This window comes from Ictalurus furcatus, chromosome 5, assembly GCF_023375685.1.
Source record: "Ictalurus furcatus strain D&B chromosome 5, Billie_1.0, whole genome shotgun sequence".
Lineage (NCBI taxonomy): Eukaryota > Metazoa > Chordata > Actinopteri > Siluriformes > Ictaluridae > Ictalurus > Ictalurus furcatus.
In genome coordinates, this window is record NC_071259.1 from 21756659 (window position 1) to 21775576 (window position 18918).

Below are 18918 nucleotides of genomic sequence, written 5' to 3' on the forward strand. Positions count from 1 at the left end.
CCCATCCACCTCAAGGTTCGTTGTTTTGTGCATGCTGAGATGCTTTTCTGCTCACCACGGTTGTAAAGAGTGGGTTACTGTAGACATCCTGTCAGCTCAACCCAGTGTAGTCATTCTCCTCTGATATCTCTCATCAACAACACAGGAAGTTTTGTTTTTCGCACCATTCTGTGTAAACTCTAGAGACTGTCGTGTGTGAAAATCCCAGGAGATCAGCAGTTCCTGAAATACTCAAAATAGCCCATCTGGTACCAACAAACATGCTATAGTTAAAGTCGCAGAGATCACATTTTTTTCTTCATTCTGATGTATGATGTGAACATTAACTGAAGCTCTTAATCTGTAACTGTAGTTTATTTTGCATTGCACTGCTGCCACATGATTGGCTGATTAGTTAACTGCATGAATGTACCGGTGTTCCTAATAAAGTGGATGATTAGTGTCCATCTATGTGGTAAATAGACAGAAAGGGGAAACAGCAAGTTCTGTGGTGAAGCAATGAAACTAAAGGAAATATGTTGTTAGGAAACTCATTAGACTGCAAATCCTTCTTTCTTTATGTGGCCATTTGCACAGTTGACTGAATGTACACAATGAGAGTAAACGCCCCTTTTTCCTCTATTAAAGAATAGAGTTGTTGCAGTTCCACAAAAATGGTATTAAATAATCGAAAAAGGAAAAAACATGTCAGTGCTTTTATATTTATTTGGGGGTAAAAAAAATAAATTAATTTTCTGTGGATTTGCAATTTGGAAACACACCATTATTTATTTATTTTTATTTTACCTGTCTTTTACCTGTCACTGTTAGCAACATGCCGATAAAACCTAAGACTATTTAAAATAGATATATTTTTAGATAGAGGACAGGCAAAAAAGCGCACAGTGGCTTAGTGAGCGCATGGTGGCTTAGTGGTTAGCATGTTCACCTCACACTTCCAGGGTCTGGGGTTTGGTTCCCACTGTGGCCCTCTGTGTTTGCACGTTCTCCCTGTGCTGCAGAGGTTTCCTCCAGGTACTTGGGTTTCCTACCCCAGTCCAAAGACATGCATGGTAGGCTTTATTTATTAGGTTTATTAGTAAGCTAACTGGCATGTCCAAAGTGTCCGTAGTGTGTGAATGTGTATGTGATTGTGCCCTGCGATGGATTGGCACCCTGTGTTGTGCCCAATGTTCCCTGGGATAGGCTCCAGGTAACCCGTGATATAGCGGTATAGAAGATGGATGGATGGTTGGATGGACATGCAAAAAAAAAAAAAAACGTGAAATAAACAAAATTTTGACGACTCTGGGGGCCATAAAGGGATGCATGCTACACAACCACTGCTGTAGCCTAAAAAACACTGAACAGTCATAAAAAGAACAAAATTTTACTGTAAGTATGAGCATGTCCCAGCTTTAAGCGCCAGCTTTAAATCTCCATGTGTTCATTATGTGACATAAATCTGGGGAACAAGACCCTGGGAACATAGATACACTCCCATCTACAGTATATTACACACTGGAAGTGCACATTGAAGTTTCATGCCCACTGCTCAATCACTGTGTTTAATGTGTGTTTAAACTGACAGCTAAAGTTAGCTCTGAACTAGAGGTGTGTGGGGGACAGTTTTTTAATCTCACTTCCCACTTGTAGTTATTACATTAGTTTGTACCTGTTAGGATTTGTGAATCTATATCCCGAACTAGCCCCCAGAAAACTGTTAGGATTTGAAACTAGAGAATCTCCGGGTTCTCTAGTTTCAACTACACACTTCCCACACCAAGTTTACCAAGTGACACACAGACACACAAAGTTCAAATGGCAAGATCTGTCATTTATTCAAAGAAACGCAGAGTATATATCAGGCTTGACACACAACAGAGACAATGGGTTACCTATTGATTGGCTAGGTGGAAGGGCATATTCGCATTAAACAGGAAGGTATGTAAATGTGCAAATGGTGAGGGAGCAAAGAAATGCACAAATAGTGAGGAGCTTTATCCATCTGCACTTCAGTCAACAGAGAAACAAAGAAAAAAGGTGCCAACACAGGAACCAGGAAACAGAGAGAGGGGGGTGTTCACAGAGAGGATGTATGTATAATATTTTCTATTATACATCAGTTAGTTCTGATCCAGTGGCGCACAGTGGCTTAGTGGTTAGCACGTTCGCCTCACACCTCCAGGGTCGGGGGTTTGATTCCCACCGTGGCCCTGTGTGTGCGCGGAGCTTGCATGTTCTCACCGTGCGGGGGTTTCCTTCGGGTACTCCGGTTTCCTTTCCCAGTCCAAAGACATGCATGTCCAAAGTGTCCGTAGTGTATGAATGAGTGTGCATGTGATTGTGCCCTGTGATGGATTGGCACCCTGTCCAGGGTGTACCCCACCTTGTGCCCGATGCTCCCTGGGATAGGCTCCAGGTTCCCCGTGACCCTATAAAGGATAAGTGGTATAGAAGATGGATGGATAGTTCTGATCCACTAATGTAATTGGTCGAGCAATTCAATTCAATTCAGTTTTATTTATATAAGCGCTTTTGTCTCAAAGCAGCTTTACAGAAACATATAAACACGGTATACAGATTTTAAATGTGCAAATTTATCCCAATTGAGCAAGCCAGTAGTGATGGTGGAAAAACTACCTAAGATGTTAAGAGGAAGAAACCTTGAGAGGAACCAGCCTCAGAAGGGAACCCATCCTCATCTGGGTAACAACAGATAGTGTGAAAAAGTTCATTATGGTTTTATATGAAGTCTGTTTGGCCTTAGAAGCAGCTGTAGTCCCAGCAATCTGGAATTGGAGTAAATGAGATCTCCATCCAGAGGTAGGGCATCCGAAATGGATCAGGCAGGTCCAGAGAGCAGAAAGGATCAGGATCTCTAGTATCTTCATAATGTTGTATGTGGCTCGACAGAAGGAGAGAAGTAGAGAAGAGATTGTTAGGACTGTGCTTAGCGTAACAGAAAGTCTAGTCATGGTAAGCTTGAGTAAACAAGTACGTTTTAAGCCTAGACTTAAACACTGAGATTGTGTCTGAGTCCTGAACATTAATTGGAAGGCTATTCCATAACTGTGGGGCTCTATAAAAGAAAGCTCTTCCCCCTGCTGTAGCCTTCACTATTTGAGGTACCGTCAAATAACCTGCATCTTTTGATCTAAGTAGGCGTGGTGGATCATAGAAAACCAAAAGTTTGCTTAGATACTGTGGCGCGAGACCGTTTAGTGATTTATAGGTTAATAATAGTATTTTATAATCAATGCGTGATTTCACTGGGAGCCAATGCAGTGTTGATAAGATCGGGGTGATGTGGTCGTATCTTTTGGTTCTAGTTAGGACTCTAGTAGCTGCATTCTGGACTAACTGGAGTTTGTTTATGCACCTACTGGAACATCCAGACAGTAAGGCATTACAGTAATCTAGTCTAGAGGTGACGAAAGCATGAACTAATATTTCTGCATCATGTAGTGACAATATATTTCTTATCTTAGAAATATTTCTGAGATGAAAGAAGGCTATACTAGTAATATTATCTACATGAGCATCAAATGATAGACTGGAGTCAATAATTACTCCAAGGTCTTTTACTGCTGCACATGATGAAACAGAAAGTCCATCCAGAGTTACTGTGACATCAGAAAGCTTACTTCTAGCTACATATGGTCCTAGTACAAGTACTTCTTTCTTGAATTAGCATTCAACGTCTAATGTCCTTTACACATTCCTCAACTTTACTAAGCTGCTGTCTGTCCTCTGGCTTCACTGAAACATACAACTGTGAATCATCAGCATAACAGTGGAAGCTAATTCTATGATTACGAATAATTTGACCTAGAGGTAGCATATATAAAGTAAAAAGCAGTGGGCCTAAAACAGAACCTTGTGGAACACCAAATTTAACCTCAGTATGCATGGAGAAGTCACCATTTACATCTACGAACTGATAACCATCGGTCAAACAAAGAAAAGCAGTGTTCTAAGAGTGCGTATATTTATTATAACCACACTGGGATGCTTCACTGTGTGGTAGTCTAGTGAAGGGTAGTGGTAGCTCAGTGGTTAAGGAGTTGGACTACTACTCAGAATGTCGGGAGTTCAACCCCAGCACGGCCACTGCTGGGCCCTTGAGCAAGGCTGTTAACCCTCAACTGCTCAGATGTATAAATGAAGTAGATCTAAGTCACTCTGGATAAGAGTGTCTGCCAAATGCTGTAAAATGTATCACTAGGCTTGCCTGTGTTCCCCACATAAAACTGCACTTCTTATTTAGAAACAGTTACTACAGTAGACTTAGCATCATCGTCACCGGACAAGGCAAAGGATACTTTTCAGGAATGTAACTTTTGACTTAAAATATGAAAGCTTGTCAGGTGAAGATGAAAAGGAAGAAAGGTACGACAATTTTACCTGAAGCATCTTTAATGGGAATGTACAAATCGATGTGAGCTAGATAGATAGGTAGTTGACGTGCTATAAAGTGAGTGTAGCTCTCTTCTTTGTGTCTGAAATCTCATCTACTCTATCTCAATTTGTTTATAGAACTGTTCAACAAAATTATACACTCACAATCATGCAGTTATACTGAATATGTGCCGATATTCAGTATACTCACACTCTTGCTTGTGCAGTACTGCTTAAATGAACTTGGTGAAATGAATTAAATGAGGTATTTAAACCATCACAAATCTAACCAGGATAAAGCAATTATAAGGATTATAATTGTATAATTATAATTATATAATTATAACTCCTACAACTTTTTTTTTTCGTGTCCAATGTGATCACAAGTCCCAGTACTACTCTGAACTGCATTTAGTTTTATCATTGCTCTGAACTTTTAATCTGTGAGACTTATGAAGCTCATTACTTTCTGCCAAAAGGTGCTAAAACTGTCCTCGGTGAAACGACTACAGATTGAGTATACATTGAGGATCATGTTGCTAGAAAGCTAAGTACTTGTAATGTATGAACGAATCAGATGGGCTGGCCATGTTGTGCGCATGTCTGACAAATGATTACGCAAGAAGATGTTTTATGGCGAACTACATCACAGCAAGCGATCTCTTGGGGGTCAAATAAGAGATACAGAGATACCCTCAAGGCCTCTCTCAAGAACTGTAACATAGATGCTGAAAACTGGGAGAGCATCGCCGGTGATCACTCGGCATAGGGCAGACGAGTTCATGATGGTGCAACAGCCTACGTACAAATGAGATTGCGTTATGCTGCAGAGAAATGTCTTCTTCGCAAGTCCAAGGCCGGTATCTCCTCTTCACCAGGTTGGCAGTCTAATTCCGGGCTCGGATTGGACTAATCAGCCATCTCCGAACCAACTCTCACTTAAACTGATGACACTGTGTGGTCCTCATCGAATTCGATGGACGAACAAGACAAGAAGATTTGTTATGTAGATAATCTTTGCTTGGATGAATGGGTTTGTCACTTTGCCAGATTGCATATCTGTAAGCCCTGTGAATTCCACATGAATTTCATGTCACCTATAATTTTTTTTGGATTGTACATAAGGACTGACTTGATTTATTTGACTTGATTACAAGATTTTCCCCAAATCTTGCATCTTTGTATTCTTTAAAAACTCATCCATGTCAAGTTCTTTCTCTTACAAGCCCTTTCCAAGCACATCACACAGTCACCGCCAAACCAACCAACGCTGTCCACACTGTCTTCCTGGTGTAAACATTGAAAATATAATGTTGCAGATATAATATAGCAGATCAGTCCCATAGTGCAATGGGATGTGAAGTATTTTTTCAAGGTCGAGTATTTTTTAGGCTAAATAAAAAATGTGAAAAAATGCTCATATTTCCCTTATTAGAACACAGCACGAATGATTCCTATGCTAGAAGATATGTGTATAAATAAGTTTGGGTGTGTTTGATTCTGGCATGTTCTGGCATAAATTTGGGTTTGTTTGACTAGGCATGTATTGGCTTTAGACACTAAATGTAAAGCAGGTTGCAATTAAGGTGTACAGGTATTATAAATGGGTAATAAATAAATAAATAAAATTTAGAAACTTAAAAGATTTTTTTAATTGTTCCACTGTGGTTCAACCCTTAATGGTTTTATGGAGAGCCCTCCGGCCTTTTAAGAAAGAGCTCCATTTCCAAAGAATAGGCTAGGGACAATATCACTTAGCAAACCCTTTTATAACAGTGTATGCATGGCTTGAACATTTGGTGGAGAATCTGTGATATTTTTTTTTGTTCAAATTATTTTAATTTCTAATCATGGTTTACTTTCCGTTCCAAGAAAGAAATGGAAAGAAATCAAGCACTAAACACTAAACCAGTTTCATACTTGAACCAGGTATTTATTGGTCCTGGCTGCTTGGTTTAAACATATTTGGAGCTGAGAGAAAATGTCGTCACAGACACACACACACACACACACACACACACACACACACACACACACACACACACACACACACACACACACACAAAAGTTCACACACTCATTCATACCTAAGGGCAATTTAGAATAGCTAATCGACCTACTGGCATGAATTTGGATGGTGGGAGGAAACCAGAGAACCTCAAAGAAACTCACATGCACATGGAGAGAACGTGCAAAACTCCACACAGGCAGCTACCCAAGCTCGTGCATTGAATAAGGTGCGTGGAGCTTGTGCATGCAGTGCACGTTTTGTGTGTGTGTGTTAGAACAAAACAAAAAAATACAAATGCTGTGGTCTAACCTACCTATCAGTTTTCAAACCTATATGTCAAAGTAAATTAGCAGAGAAACGATACTACAGCACCCTCTGGGGCAACACTCTGGTATGTGTTTTGCATACATACATGCATACATAACAGCAATGCTGGCAGATGGAGAGTTCAGAAACTGCAAATTTCATGTCTCGGAAAACCATTTCAACTTTATTTTATGTTAATGACACTTCCTGTTTATTCAGTGGCACTTCCTGTTCCCCTCATCATTCTGAGTCAGTGGAAAAACTTTCTGTGTTTGAGATATAATTCATGTTATGAAGTTCATAAATATGGTGACTCGAATCTACTGGAAGGTTAAAATGACTTTTCTGCATGCCAAAAAAAATGTTTTTGATACTTTTGGGCCTTACCGTGACATCTTAAAGTAACTAATAGTAAAACGTCAGTCTGTGAGCAATGGCACAAGTGAGTGTGTGCAAAATAGAAAAGAGAAAAAAAAACCCAATGTGCTTGTCCACTTCCTGTGAGAAGCCACTCTACGCTGTTATATGACAGAAGTAGGAAGAGAAACCTGTCTGTGTTGTGTGGGGTCTGCTGAACTGAGAGAGAGAGAGAGAGAGAGAGAGATATTCCGCTTTCTTTTACAGTTAAGGTAAAGTAGTTTTTACAGGCCACTGGGAGGTCATGAAGCGCAGGTCAAAAGAGAAAAGTCAGGAGAACTTGGGCAGCCGTTTGCTCACTCCTCAGGAGAATGAAAGAGTGGTGGATCTGCTGGGCAGGAGATGTGTGGTAAGTACACTGGCCTCTCAAGTCAGGTTTTTGGGGGACAGGATCTTCTGTATAAGTGCTGATCTTCATACTACAATGGAAACTGCTCTGAAAACCATTTCCTGCTCTGAATTCAATGTGGTTGTAGATTTTAGATGAATAAAGATAAGCACCAAATCAGTGTGGTCATTAAATCATGTATTTAACATTCATTTCAAAAAGCTTAATGTGTCACTAATTCCAGCTAATTAGTTATATTTACAGAAAATGTTTATTTAGATTTTTGATGTTTCATTTTTAAGCTCTTGATTAAGTTTAATGACATTTTTCATATATTTTTAGCCTGACCATCATGCATCCCAATTTTCCAAAATGTCTATTTTTTGCTCTCTTCTGGTTCCTAAGATACCTGAACCAGATATTCTGTGTTCCTGATTACAGGGAGTGAGGTACAATGTTTTTAGTCTTTGTGTATTATGAATATTGCATTCTCATTTAGTTTAATGACTTGCTTTCCTTCAAAGTGACTTATGAATGCAGCAGAAAAGATCCAAGCACAAAGCTGACCAGTTGTTCATTAAGGGCCTTTTATAAGTGCTAAAAAGTGGCTCTGTGTTAGTTATGGGATTTGAACTCACAACGTTCCAGCTTCTTGCTAAAAAACAATAACCTCTCCTGTTTTAGCATCAGTTGAAGGAACAGAGACAAGCATCAATTACTGCTGATGTTAAAAAATAAATAAATATGAAAAAGGAAGAAATAAAAGAAAGGGAAGGAAAGCTAACTGTACACTTATGCTTAGTGGGTTTAAGCAGGACCTAATATAATAATAACAACAACAATAATAATAATAAATGGTATGTGAGCAGTTGAAGCCAGAGTCAGTAGTTTGATCTTAGATGTAAGACACAAGGACAATCCTGGTTCAAAGACTGCGAAGAAAATATAACTACAAGCCACATGTATGTTTATATAGTAATGGATGTGGAATTCTGGATGAAGATATAAAGCTATAAAGACATAAAGTAATATCATCACATTCTCTTGTGAAATGATGTATTCTCTTAAAATGAATTTGAAAGTGATCTTCAGAAATGAGGGGATTCTCCAGATTGGCCAAAGTCTAAAGAGAAATGGTTTATTATAATATTGAGCCATTTACATGCCCTTTGTTAACTGGTGAATAAATGCTGGGATGCGGTGATCTGAGAAAAAAACATCGGATAGAAGGATTGTGCTGATTTTTAGCGCAATGATTCATGTTTCGGTGTCTACGAAGATCAAATATTTGATATATCGATATATTGATATTCGATGTGTTCATTATAAAATGACAAAGAATAACCACGTTACATTGGCTAATATAACAGTGTATATTATTTAGTAAAAAATAAAACAAAAAGCTCACTCCATTTTATGACAGTTCATTCGTAATAAGGAAGTTCTTCTTAAGCTTCCTCTGTAGGTCAGTTGCTAAACATTACATCCTAAAACCTGTAATGCATGCAATCTAACACACTGGCTGTCTTAATGATTATTTCTACTCGTTTGAAACTTCTCTTCATGTCAATATTTTTTAGGATAAATTTCAGCGCGTGAATCGTGATGCACGTTTCTGAAAAAGTTTACCATATAATACTGAAAACTAAAACTGACTCTTTTTTTTTTGTAAATCTATGCTGTACAAAATGTTGCTGGAGTTAGAAGAACAGAAAACATCTTAGTGTACTGTACGAAGACTTTACATAAGAGCTTCCTCTATTTAAAATTTGTGGCACTGCGAAGACTTGTTACAGTGCATGCAGAGCTGTCTTGCTTTGGTTTAAGCAAATCTTGCATGAGAAATTTGATTAATAATGTATGTCTAGAGCCTGATCTGACCGGTGTTGTAATGTCCATTGAATTGGTTATAGTTTGGCATGTGAACCTTAGGCCTGTAGGTTAAACTAATAAACTACCAGGGACCATCAGCATATCCTGGAGAATAAGATGTGCCTTTACCAGATAACAGAACTATTAAAAAAACAAAAAAAACAACAGACACTATTTGCTGAGCCCTAGTCTAGATGTTGTTAACTTGGCAGCTTTAGTCCGGCCGTGTGAGTTATGGGGGGTGGGGGTGTCAGGGTGCTGGTAGAATGAGTTGTGTGGTCTTTTTTTAAATATCTTTTTGAGGTCAAAATATCATTACAGTCCTCTGACAGTTTTGACCATGTGGGGACATTTAACTGGTCACCATGAGGAAAAACATTTTTTCTTCAGTTACTGAGATTAGGGCTAGGGTTAGACTTAGGCATAACATTAATTAGCTGCATTAATTATTATACCAATGGATAGGATATGTACTCACAAGGATAGAAGAACATATGTGTCTGTGTGTGTGTGTGTTTATGTGTTGTTGTTCTGCTGCTTGAACTAGCTGTGTCTTGAGGTGTGAAAACAGTCATGTACTTTGCCACTAAATCTTCTTTGTGAGCAGTGGGCAGGAGTGACAGAGGAAGCTGTGCTCTAGACACTTCCTGTCATAGTTCATCTACCATGTAGCCAGTAATATTCAACACCAGCCCAAACACAACATATTTGCAGAAGTACCTTACTCGGCTCCAGAAGCTCCCTCTGTTGTGATTCGCAGAAATCATATATTACTACTGTACAATCATATGTTTGCTTTGTGTTGTCCTGTGTCTTCTTATTATCTAGTCTCTGTGTACGACGGTGGTGCAGTTGTTCATGGCTCTGCCACACAACCCCGGCAGCTGGAGTCTGCAGCATACAGGCGTGCTCTGCTTCATAAAGGACAATCCTCAGCGCTCCTACTTCATCCGCCTCTACGACATCAAGGTACTGAAATTTCCCCACATTATCACCTTTTAGGACCTCAATTAAAAACACATCTGTAGGTCTGAAAACCATCATTTTGTCACAATATAACATGCACACGCACACACACACACACACACACACACACACACACACACACACACACACTAACAATAACTTAGAAATGAAAGAAAGAAAGAAACCAAAATCACTCAATTGTTCGAGAGTGAAAATGTTAACCAGTTAAACGTGTTATTTTCTTGTCACATTATAATAACAAAAAAACCCACTGCCTAAACCTTAACATTTTCCTTGCAGGCCAGTCCACGATTTGTCACTTCCTGTACACCCGCCTACAATAAGATATGATGTTAGATAGCTGCCATAATTGGGTTTTCAAAGATGTGCTGATGCCAGAAATATACATGTAGAAAATATATATGAATATTTAAATAAACAATCACTTTGCAAAGTAGAAGGGTGCTCTGAAAATGTAAAATAATTAAATATATATATATATATATATATATATATATATATATATATATATATAAAGTAACGTTACTTTAGAGTCATGTGGAAAAAATAAGTACACCCCATGGAAATTGTAGGTTTTTTTCTTTTATTTTTACATATTTGGACAAACAAACATTTGATAAACTTTGAAACAGTGCCTATTTATAAAGTTGATATACTTGAACAAAACCACAAGGAAAATTAGCTTATTCAATCAATCAATCAATAGATGTGATATTCTTCTGTGGATAAAGTAAGTACACCCATGGCCTGAGAAGCTAGTATTGCTCCGAGCAGAAATAACTTCTTGTAGGCGTTTTGCATAATTGTCCACCAGTCTCTGATATCTGCTTGCTGGAATTTTTGACCACTCTTCCATATAATATTCTTTCAGTTGCAAGATATTTGAGGGTTTTCTTGCATGTAGTGCCCATTTCAAATCCGCCCCACAATTTCTTCTTTTAGAGCCATTCCTTTGTGGATTTGCTAGTGTACTTAGGATCATTATCCTGATGAAAGGTTCACTTTTGGTTCAACTTCACCTTTTGGACAAATGGCCTCACATTATCTTCAAGCACTCTTGGATATGATGCAGAATTCATAGTTGAATCAATGAACGCAAGCGGTAGAGTCCCTGAGGCAGCGAAGCAACCCCAAACCATAACATTTTCACCACCGTGCTTCACAGTTGGTATGAGGTGCTTCTCCTGAAAAGCTGTATTTGGTCAACTTCAAACATGTCTGCTGTTATTTTGGCCAAACAACTCTATCTTTGATTCGTCTATCCAGAGCACATTATTCCAAAAGGCCTGGTCTGTGCCTATATGCTCATTGGCAAACTGTAGTCTTGCAAAGGATTTTTCCTGACATGCCTCCTATGCAGGTCAAATTTGTGTAATCTCTTTCTGATTGTAGAAGCATGCACTTTGACACCAACAATTGACTTACTAGCAGATCCTGTGATTAAATTTTGGGGTTCTTGGAGACTTTTTTTTGCATCAGACAGCTTGCTCTTGGGCTGAATTTGCTGGGACGGCCAGTCCTGGACAAATTGGCAGTCGTTCGAAATCTGCACCATTTGTAGTTGATTCTCCTTACAGTAGAATGATGTATTTAAAATTATATGGAGATCTTTTTTAATCCCTTGCCAGACTCATAGGTATTCACAACCTTGTTTTCTGAAGGCCTTACAGATCTCTTTAGATCTTGGCATGATGACACCACACACCTCAATAATAAAGGAACACCAGACACTAGGGATTTAAATAAGACAGGTTCCACCTGCACTCCTTAAACAGGTTCTAATCACTGGCACCCAATCTTGAACACCTGATTTGAAGGTGTGATAAATGTAGGGATGTACTTACTTTTCCCATGTGACTGATCTGTGTTTTTGTTCATTTAAATTGTGAAAATTACTACAGGAGAAGTTTAAAACATCCAAAAAAAAAACTGAGTAACTAACTTACGATCCCAGTGGGCATTAAAAACATGTAAGACAAAGTTAACGAAGATTAGTGTCAAAGCTCAATGGCTTTCACAAGCCAAAGCTAAGTGCATTTAGTGTCATGTAAACTGAACTGTTATCGCACATTTTTGCTTTTTCTAGTGTACAGTAATGGTTTTACGGATAAATATATTGATATGAACCTTCACTCAATCATTTGTTAATTTTTAACACACCTGCATGTCTGGTTAAGGACAACACATTTTGTGCTACTTTCAACACAATCAGTGTGTTAGTACATTTAACACAATCAGTGTGTTAGTACATTTAACACAATCAGTGTGTTAGTACATTTAACACAATCAGTGTGTTAGTATATTTAACAGTCAATGTGTTAGTACATTTAACACATGCTGTGTGTTAGTACATTTAACACAATCAGTGTGTTAGTACATTTAACACAATCAGTGTGTTAGTACATTTAACACAATCAGTGTGTTAGTATATTTAACAGTCAATGTGTTAGTACATTTAACACATGCTGTGTGTTAGTACATTTAACACAATCAGTGTGTTAGTACATTTAACACAATCAGTGTGTTAGTACATTTAACACATGCTGTGTGCTAGTATATTTAACACAATCAGTGTGTTAGTACATTTAACACAATCAGTGTGTTAGTACATTTAACACAATCAGTGTGTTATTAGATTTAACACAATCAGTGTATTAGTACATTTAACACATGCTGTGTGTTAGAACATTTAACACAATCAGTGTGTTCGTACATTTAACACAATCAGTGTCTTAGTACATTTAACACATGCTGTGTGTTAAACATTTCCACACAAAGCTGTTACAAAATAAACAGACAATGGCATGAAGTTGTCCTGTCCCCTTAGCAGAAAAACACCCCCAAAGCATAATGTTTCCACCTCCATGTTTGACGGTGGGGATGGTGTTCTTAGGGTCATAGGCAGCATTCCTCCTTCTCCAAACATGGCGAGTTGAGTTGATGCCAAAGAGCTCCATTTTGGTCTCATCTGACCACAACACTTTCACCCAGTTGTCCTCTGAATCATTCAGATGTTCATTGGCAAACTTCAGACAGGCATGTATATGTGCTTTCTTGAGCAGAGGGACCTTGCGGGTGCTGCAGGATTTCAGTCCTTCACGGCGTAGTGTGTTACCAATTGTTTTCTTGGTGACTATGGTCCCAGCTGCCTTGAGATCATTGACAAGATCCTCTCGTGTAGTTCTGGGCTGATTCCTCACTGTTCTCATGATCATTGCAACTCCACGATCTTGCATGGAGCCCCAGGCCGAGGGAGATTGACAGTTCTTTTGTGTTTCTTCCATTTGCGAATAATCGCACCAACTGTTGTCACCTTCTCACCAAGCTGCCTGGCAATGGTCTTGTAGAACATTCCAGACTTGTGTAGGTCTACAATCTTGTCCCTGACATCCTCGGAGAGCTCTTTGGTCTTGGCCATGGTGGAGAGTTTGGAATCTGATTGAATGATTGCTTCTGTGGACAGGTGTCTTTTATACAGGTAACAAGCTGAGATTAGGAGCACTCCCTTTAAGAGTGTGCTCCTAATCTCAGCTCGTTACCTGTATAAAAGACACCTGGGAGCCAGAAATCTTTCTGATTGAGAGGGGGTCAAATACTTATTTCCCTCATTAAAATGCAAATCAATTTATAACATTTTTGACATGCGTTTTTCTGGATTTTCTTGTTGTTATTCTGTCTCTCACTGTTCAAATAAATCTACCATTAAAATTATAGACTGATCATTTCTTTGTCAGTGGGCAAACGTACAAAATCAGCAGGGGATCAAATACTTTTTTCCCTCACTGTATTCAGCAGGGAAAGAATTCTTCTGTCATCCACCGCAGTTTCCCTTGGTCTTCCAGGCCTTTTTGTTGTTCCTGAACTCACCAGTGCGTTTTTAATTCCTGCATCGTTCACTCGATTTGGATGTACATACCCTCGTTTGCACTTCCAGATGAATTATTTTATTATTCATTATTTAATTTCAAGTCTAACATACTGTGTTAGACAGCTACAATAACAATAATTTTGGCAATGTCAAAATTTCTATGGACGTCCGTGTATAATAGTATATTTGGAGACAAGTACACTGTCAAGTACAAATGCAGTTAATTTTTCATTGCAGTTTAATTGTTTATTTTGCATTTACTAGCATGTCTACATTGTAATAGCATAGCATGTACTAACATGTCTACAAGGTAATGTATCTTGTATTAATATGGTTATGGAATTTATTTATAAGCATACTAAATTCTTAGGTCTTTTTATACTGAATCCATGTTAAATTATTCACTATATTTTTTATAACTGAAGATAGGATTCAGGACAGGACATCCCTCCTCTTTCACTTCAAAAATGTCTCGCTGAAGAAAACAGTTTCATAATACCAATGTTAGCAAATTTTCTAAATGATTTTATTTGATCATTATATAAGCTTAAAGCATGATTTTAAATTCATTGTGGTTTACTTATTTGTGTGATAAACTACAGTAACTAATAAAAAAGAAATTCATACATTTAGACATTGAGTCCCAATTTGAGACCAACATATTTAAAAATATTTAAAATAGTACATTATGTATAGTATACTATAACATGTATTTAATACACTTACAGTACTTACAATACAGTAATTTTTGAAATTTCATTTTATTTATTTATTATTTTATCATAAAGGTAGTTTAACTAAGATTGAACGTATTCTGAAATGTGTCTCTATGCCAGGCAAATAAACTTTTATGGGAGCAGGAGCTCTTTAACCAGTTCACCTACAACAATGTCAAGCCCTTCTTCCACACATTCCAAGCAGATGTGAGTATTCAGTCACTTTTTTGTTGTAGGAACATAGTAGTTTATCTATTAGCATGTATCAAAGTCATGAATTACTGTATGCTCACATGCCTCAGAATAGCCATGAGTTGAAGTTCAGTTCAAAAGTAGCTGTCATCTCTCTGAGTAGTTTTTAGTCATCTTGAAACTGTACTGGTGGCCCTCGTGGGTATCCTTTTTTAAGAACTGCAACCTCAGTGTGTTCTTCTTTCAGGAGTGCCAGGTGGGCCTGAATTTTGCAAACAGTGAAGAAGCTGAGAACTTTTTCCTTATAGTGGATGAGAAGAACAGCCAGAGAAATAAAAACTTGGGTCAGTTAAGCAAGTTTGGCCATGAATACGAAAAGGTCTTGGTTTATCATTGTCTAAAATCTGTATATCATTGTTTAAAATGATAGAATTTGTAACCTGCAGTAGAAAACCTAATGGTTTGAAATGCTAACAGCTTCCTCTTGTATGATTTCTTTAGACAAGCGCCAGGGAAAAGGCCTTACTCTCGGTCAAGGTAAAACTGGATTTCTGTAGTGTCAACTGATAAAAGAAACGTCCTCTCACATTCAACTGCTGTTATTTCCAGCAAATGTCTTAACATGTGTAAATATTTGTATAAACATAGAAACATTCAACAACTGAGACATAAACTGAACGTTTCACAGACATTTGATGAACAGAAATGGAATAATGAGTCCCTGAACAAAGGGGGGTCGATATCAAAAGTAAAAGTCAGTATCTGGTGTCCACCAGCTGCTTTAAGTATTACAGTGCATCTCATCCTCATGGACTGCTGCAGATTTGTCAGTTCTTTCTGTGAGATGTTACCCCACTCTTAGACCAAAGCATTTCCAAGTTCTTTATCACGTCTAGGGAACACATGGTTACATGTAATTTTCCACTAGAAGGACGATCAGCTGTCCTTCCTGTCTCCCTGTAGCACTGTCTTAGGCGTCTTACATTACAGACATTACAGATTATTGCTCTGGCCACATCTGCAGTCCTCATGCCTCCCTGCAGCAGTTCTATAGCATGTTCACACAGGTGAGCAGGAACCCTAGGCGTCTTTCTTCTGGTGTTTTTTAGTGTCTCTTTAGTGTCCTAAGTTATTGTAACTGTGACCTTAATTGCCTACAGTCTGTAAACTGTTTGTGTCTTAAGGACTGTTCCACAGGGGCATGTGCAATAATTGTGTATAGTTTGTTGAACAACCATGAAAAACATTGTAAACATCTGTGAAGTTTATTTGGATTTTACAAAATTATTTTTAAAATACAGTCTCCTGAAAAAAAGGGGTTTCTTTTTTTGCTGAGTATATATGCACTTTGGAAATTTTTAATTTAATTTATTTTTTGTCAGAGCATGATGTTTTGCCACCACTACCTCCAAATGGTAAGTAATGCATTAACAATAAAGTCTTTTACTTCACATGGCAATGCCACACAATTTGTCATCTATAAATAGTTATTTGAAAGACTGTATTGTTTTCTGTAAGTTTTCTTTGCTTATGTGTGGTGAAACTTTTAAAACTAGGGTATGGAAGTCAGAATGTACTTCCATTGGGAAATATTAACATCCAGAATCAAGCACCTCCCACTAAATCAAAGAAAGAGAAAAAGGAGAAGGAGAAAAAGAACAAAAAGAAAGGCTCTAAATTATCCAAGGCATTAATTGGAGCACCTAGTGGTTTTACGTGAGTAATAAAAGTTTTGAAAATATTTTGGGCTCCAGCTTTTGCTGAATCTGCTGCTTAAGACCTCTCACAATATGTTTTCTTTTGGTTTGACAGCCAGTGTTGTAAAGCAAGAAGAAAGACTAAGTTCTATAGCGGTTTATGCTTTATATGTTTCAGCCATGTTGGGCACCTTGGTATGCAGAACAATAGTGTGGACCCAGATTTGATGACGCTGCTGTCACGTGCTGGAATCAGTGAGGCAGATTTGAACGACTCTGAGACCTCACAACTTATTTATGATGTCATTGAGCGCTCGGGTGGTGTGGAAGCAGTGAAGCAGAAAATGAACCAGCAAGGTAAGGTTATGAACAAATATAGATTTACAACTTTTCGCTGTGTGGGAAAAATGGAACATGGCATTTGGTACATGTATTCAAACTTGCATGTCCCCTGCAGGACATCCTCCTCCTCCACCTCCTAGTGCTCGTCGGACTTCTCTTCCCCCAGTGCCTCCTGGATCTTCTTCAGCTCCCCTTCCCTCTCAAGCTCGGTTCGGGCCTTTACCACCTCCACCTGGAGGAACTTCATCTCCTGCCACTAGATCCTCTTCAGTACGTGCTCTACCACCCACACCCTCAGGAGGGCGCACAGGACCCCTACCACCACCTCCAGTGGCACAAGGAGGACGTAGAGGGCCTTTACCTCAACCCCCAGGTTCACAGGTAGCACCTTCATCAAGAAGTGCACCCCTACCACCAGTTCCAGGAGGTCATGATGGTCCCCGTCCCCCTCCACCAGGAGATCGAGGTGGCTCTCCATCATCTGCTACTTTTTCACGTAGTGGACCCTTACCTCCTCTTCCTGGAAGGGGTAGTGGACCCGCACCTCCCGGAGAGCGAAGTGGACCACAACGTCTAGCATCAAGAGATCAAAGTGCCTCCATGCCTCCTGGACATTCTTCTGGATCCTTCCCACCTCCACCAGGAAGACGAACTGGATCCTTACCACAACCTCCAAATGATGAATGTTATTTGCTGCCACCTCCAACACTCTCTGAAGATTTCCCTCCTTCCCCATCTTCTGATTTTCTGCCACTAGGCAGTGAAGATTTTCCACCACTGCCTCTTCCAGATGAGTTCTACCCACCTCCACCAACCAATGCTTGGGACACTTCTGACATGGTCCCAGATCCTCCATTAGCTAATTCTAGTAGAGGAGGTCCACCTCCTCCGCCACCTCCTCCACCTCCTGCTGCCCCAGCACCCAAATTGGAAAGGGGACCACCGCCTCCCAAAGCCAGCAGTGAGGGAGGAGGTAGAGGAGCCTTACTGGATCAGATACGCGTAGGGACAAAGCTCAAAACGGTGAGAATAATCATTTTGATTATTTTGCACCAAGAATTGTGAAGAATATCATTACAGTAATGTATCGTATTTTGTTATCAGGTAACTGCCAGCCCTGATCCACCCCCATCTGCTACACTGGATACAGGAGAGGGAATAGTGGGAGCCCTTATGATGGTCATGCAGAAGAGGAGTAAAGTCATTCACTCATCAGGTACACAATTATTCAGTCAACTATTTTCTATTTTATTAAGCTGTACCTTTCATATTTTAGCAACTGATATGCATTAGTGGCCGCATAAGTGAATTCAAAGCATGTTATCCCTCGTGTGTGAATACTATGTGTGTAAACCCGGATCGATTATTTCTTCTAGATGAAGGAGATGAATTTGATGATGAAGACGATGACGATGATGAGTGGGATTAATTTCAAATCAAGTGAAGGACTCTGTCCCAATGAGCATTAGCAGACCTACATAGTAATATTGGTGAAGCATTTACAATAACTGAATAATTTCAATTTGGCCCTTTCAAAAAACTAAACCATTAAACTGCAAGTTGAAACAACACAGTGAATTCATTTTGTTAACTGGAAACCCTTTTTCATTCCAAGTAACACCAATTCACCACGAAGTAAAACATTTGCTCAGAGCATCACACTGAGCATGTGAAATACCCCTTCCATAATCTATGTAAGGTGCTAACAATTTCATGGCTTGGAAAACACAGTGTAACTGAAGTTCATTGTTTATACACTCACTGTTTATTAAAAGTTAAAAGTTAAGCTAATGTTTTTATGA

At 38.9% G+C, this 18918-nt stretch overlaps 1 protein-coding gene across 1 annotated transcript; it reads left to right on the forward strand.

Annotated features, from left to right (window-relative positions):
• The first annotated feature begins 7227 nt into the window (after nt 1–7227).
• wasa (WASP actin nucleation promoting factor a) lies at nt 7228–18902 on the forward strand. The gene is made up of 11 exons (XM_053625217.1): nt 7228–7463; nt 10143–10283; nt 15006–15092; nt 15325–15421; nt 15579–15614; nt 16460–16492; nt 16634–16793; nt 16953–17131; nt 17232–18139; nt 18221–18332; nt 18493–18902. Exons 1-11 carry the CDS (start codon nt 7359–7361, stop codon nt 18543–18545), a joined length of 1911 nt encoding a protein of 636 aa, XP_053481192.1. The 5' UTR covers nt 7228–7358; the 3' UTR covers nt 18546–18902.
• Nucleotides 18903–18918: the final 16 nt, after the last annotated feature.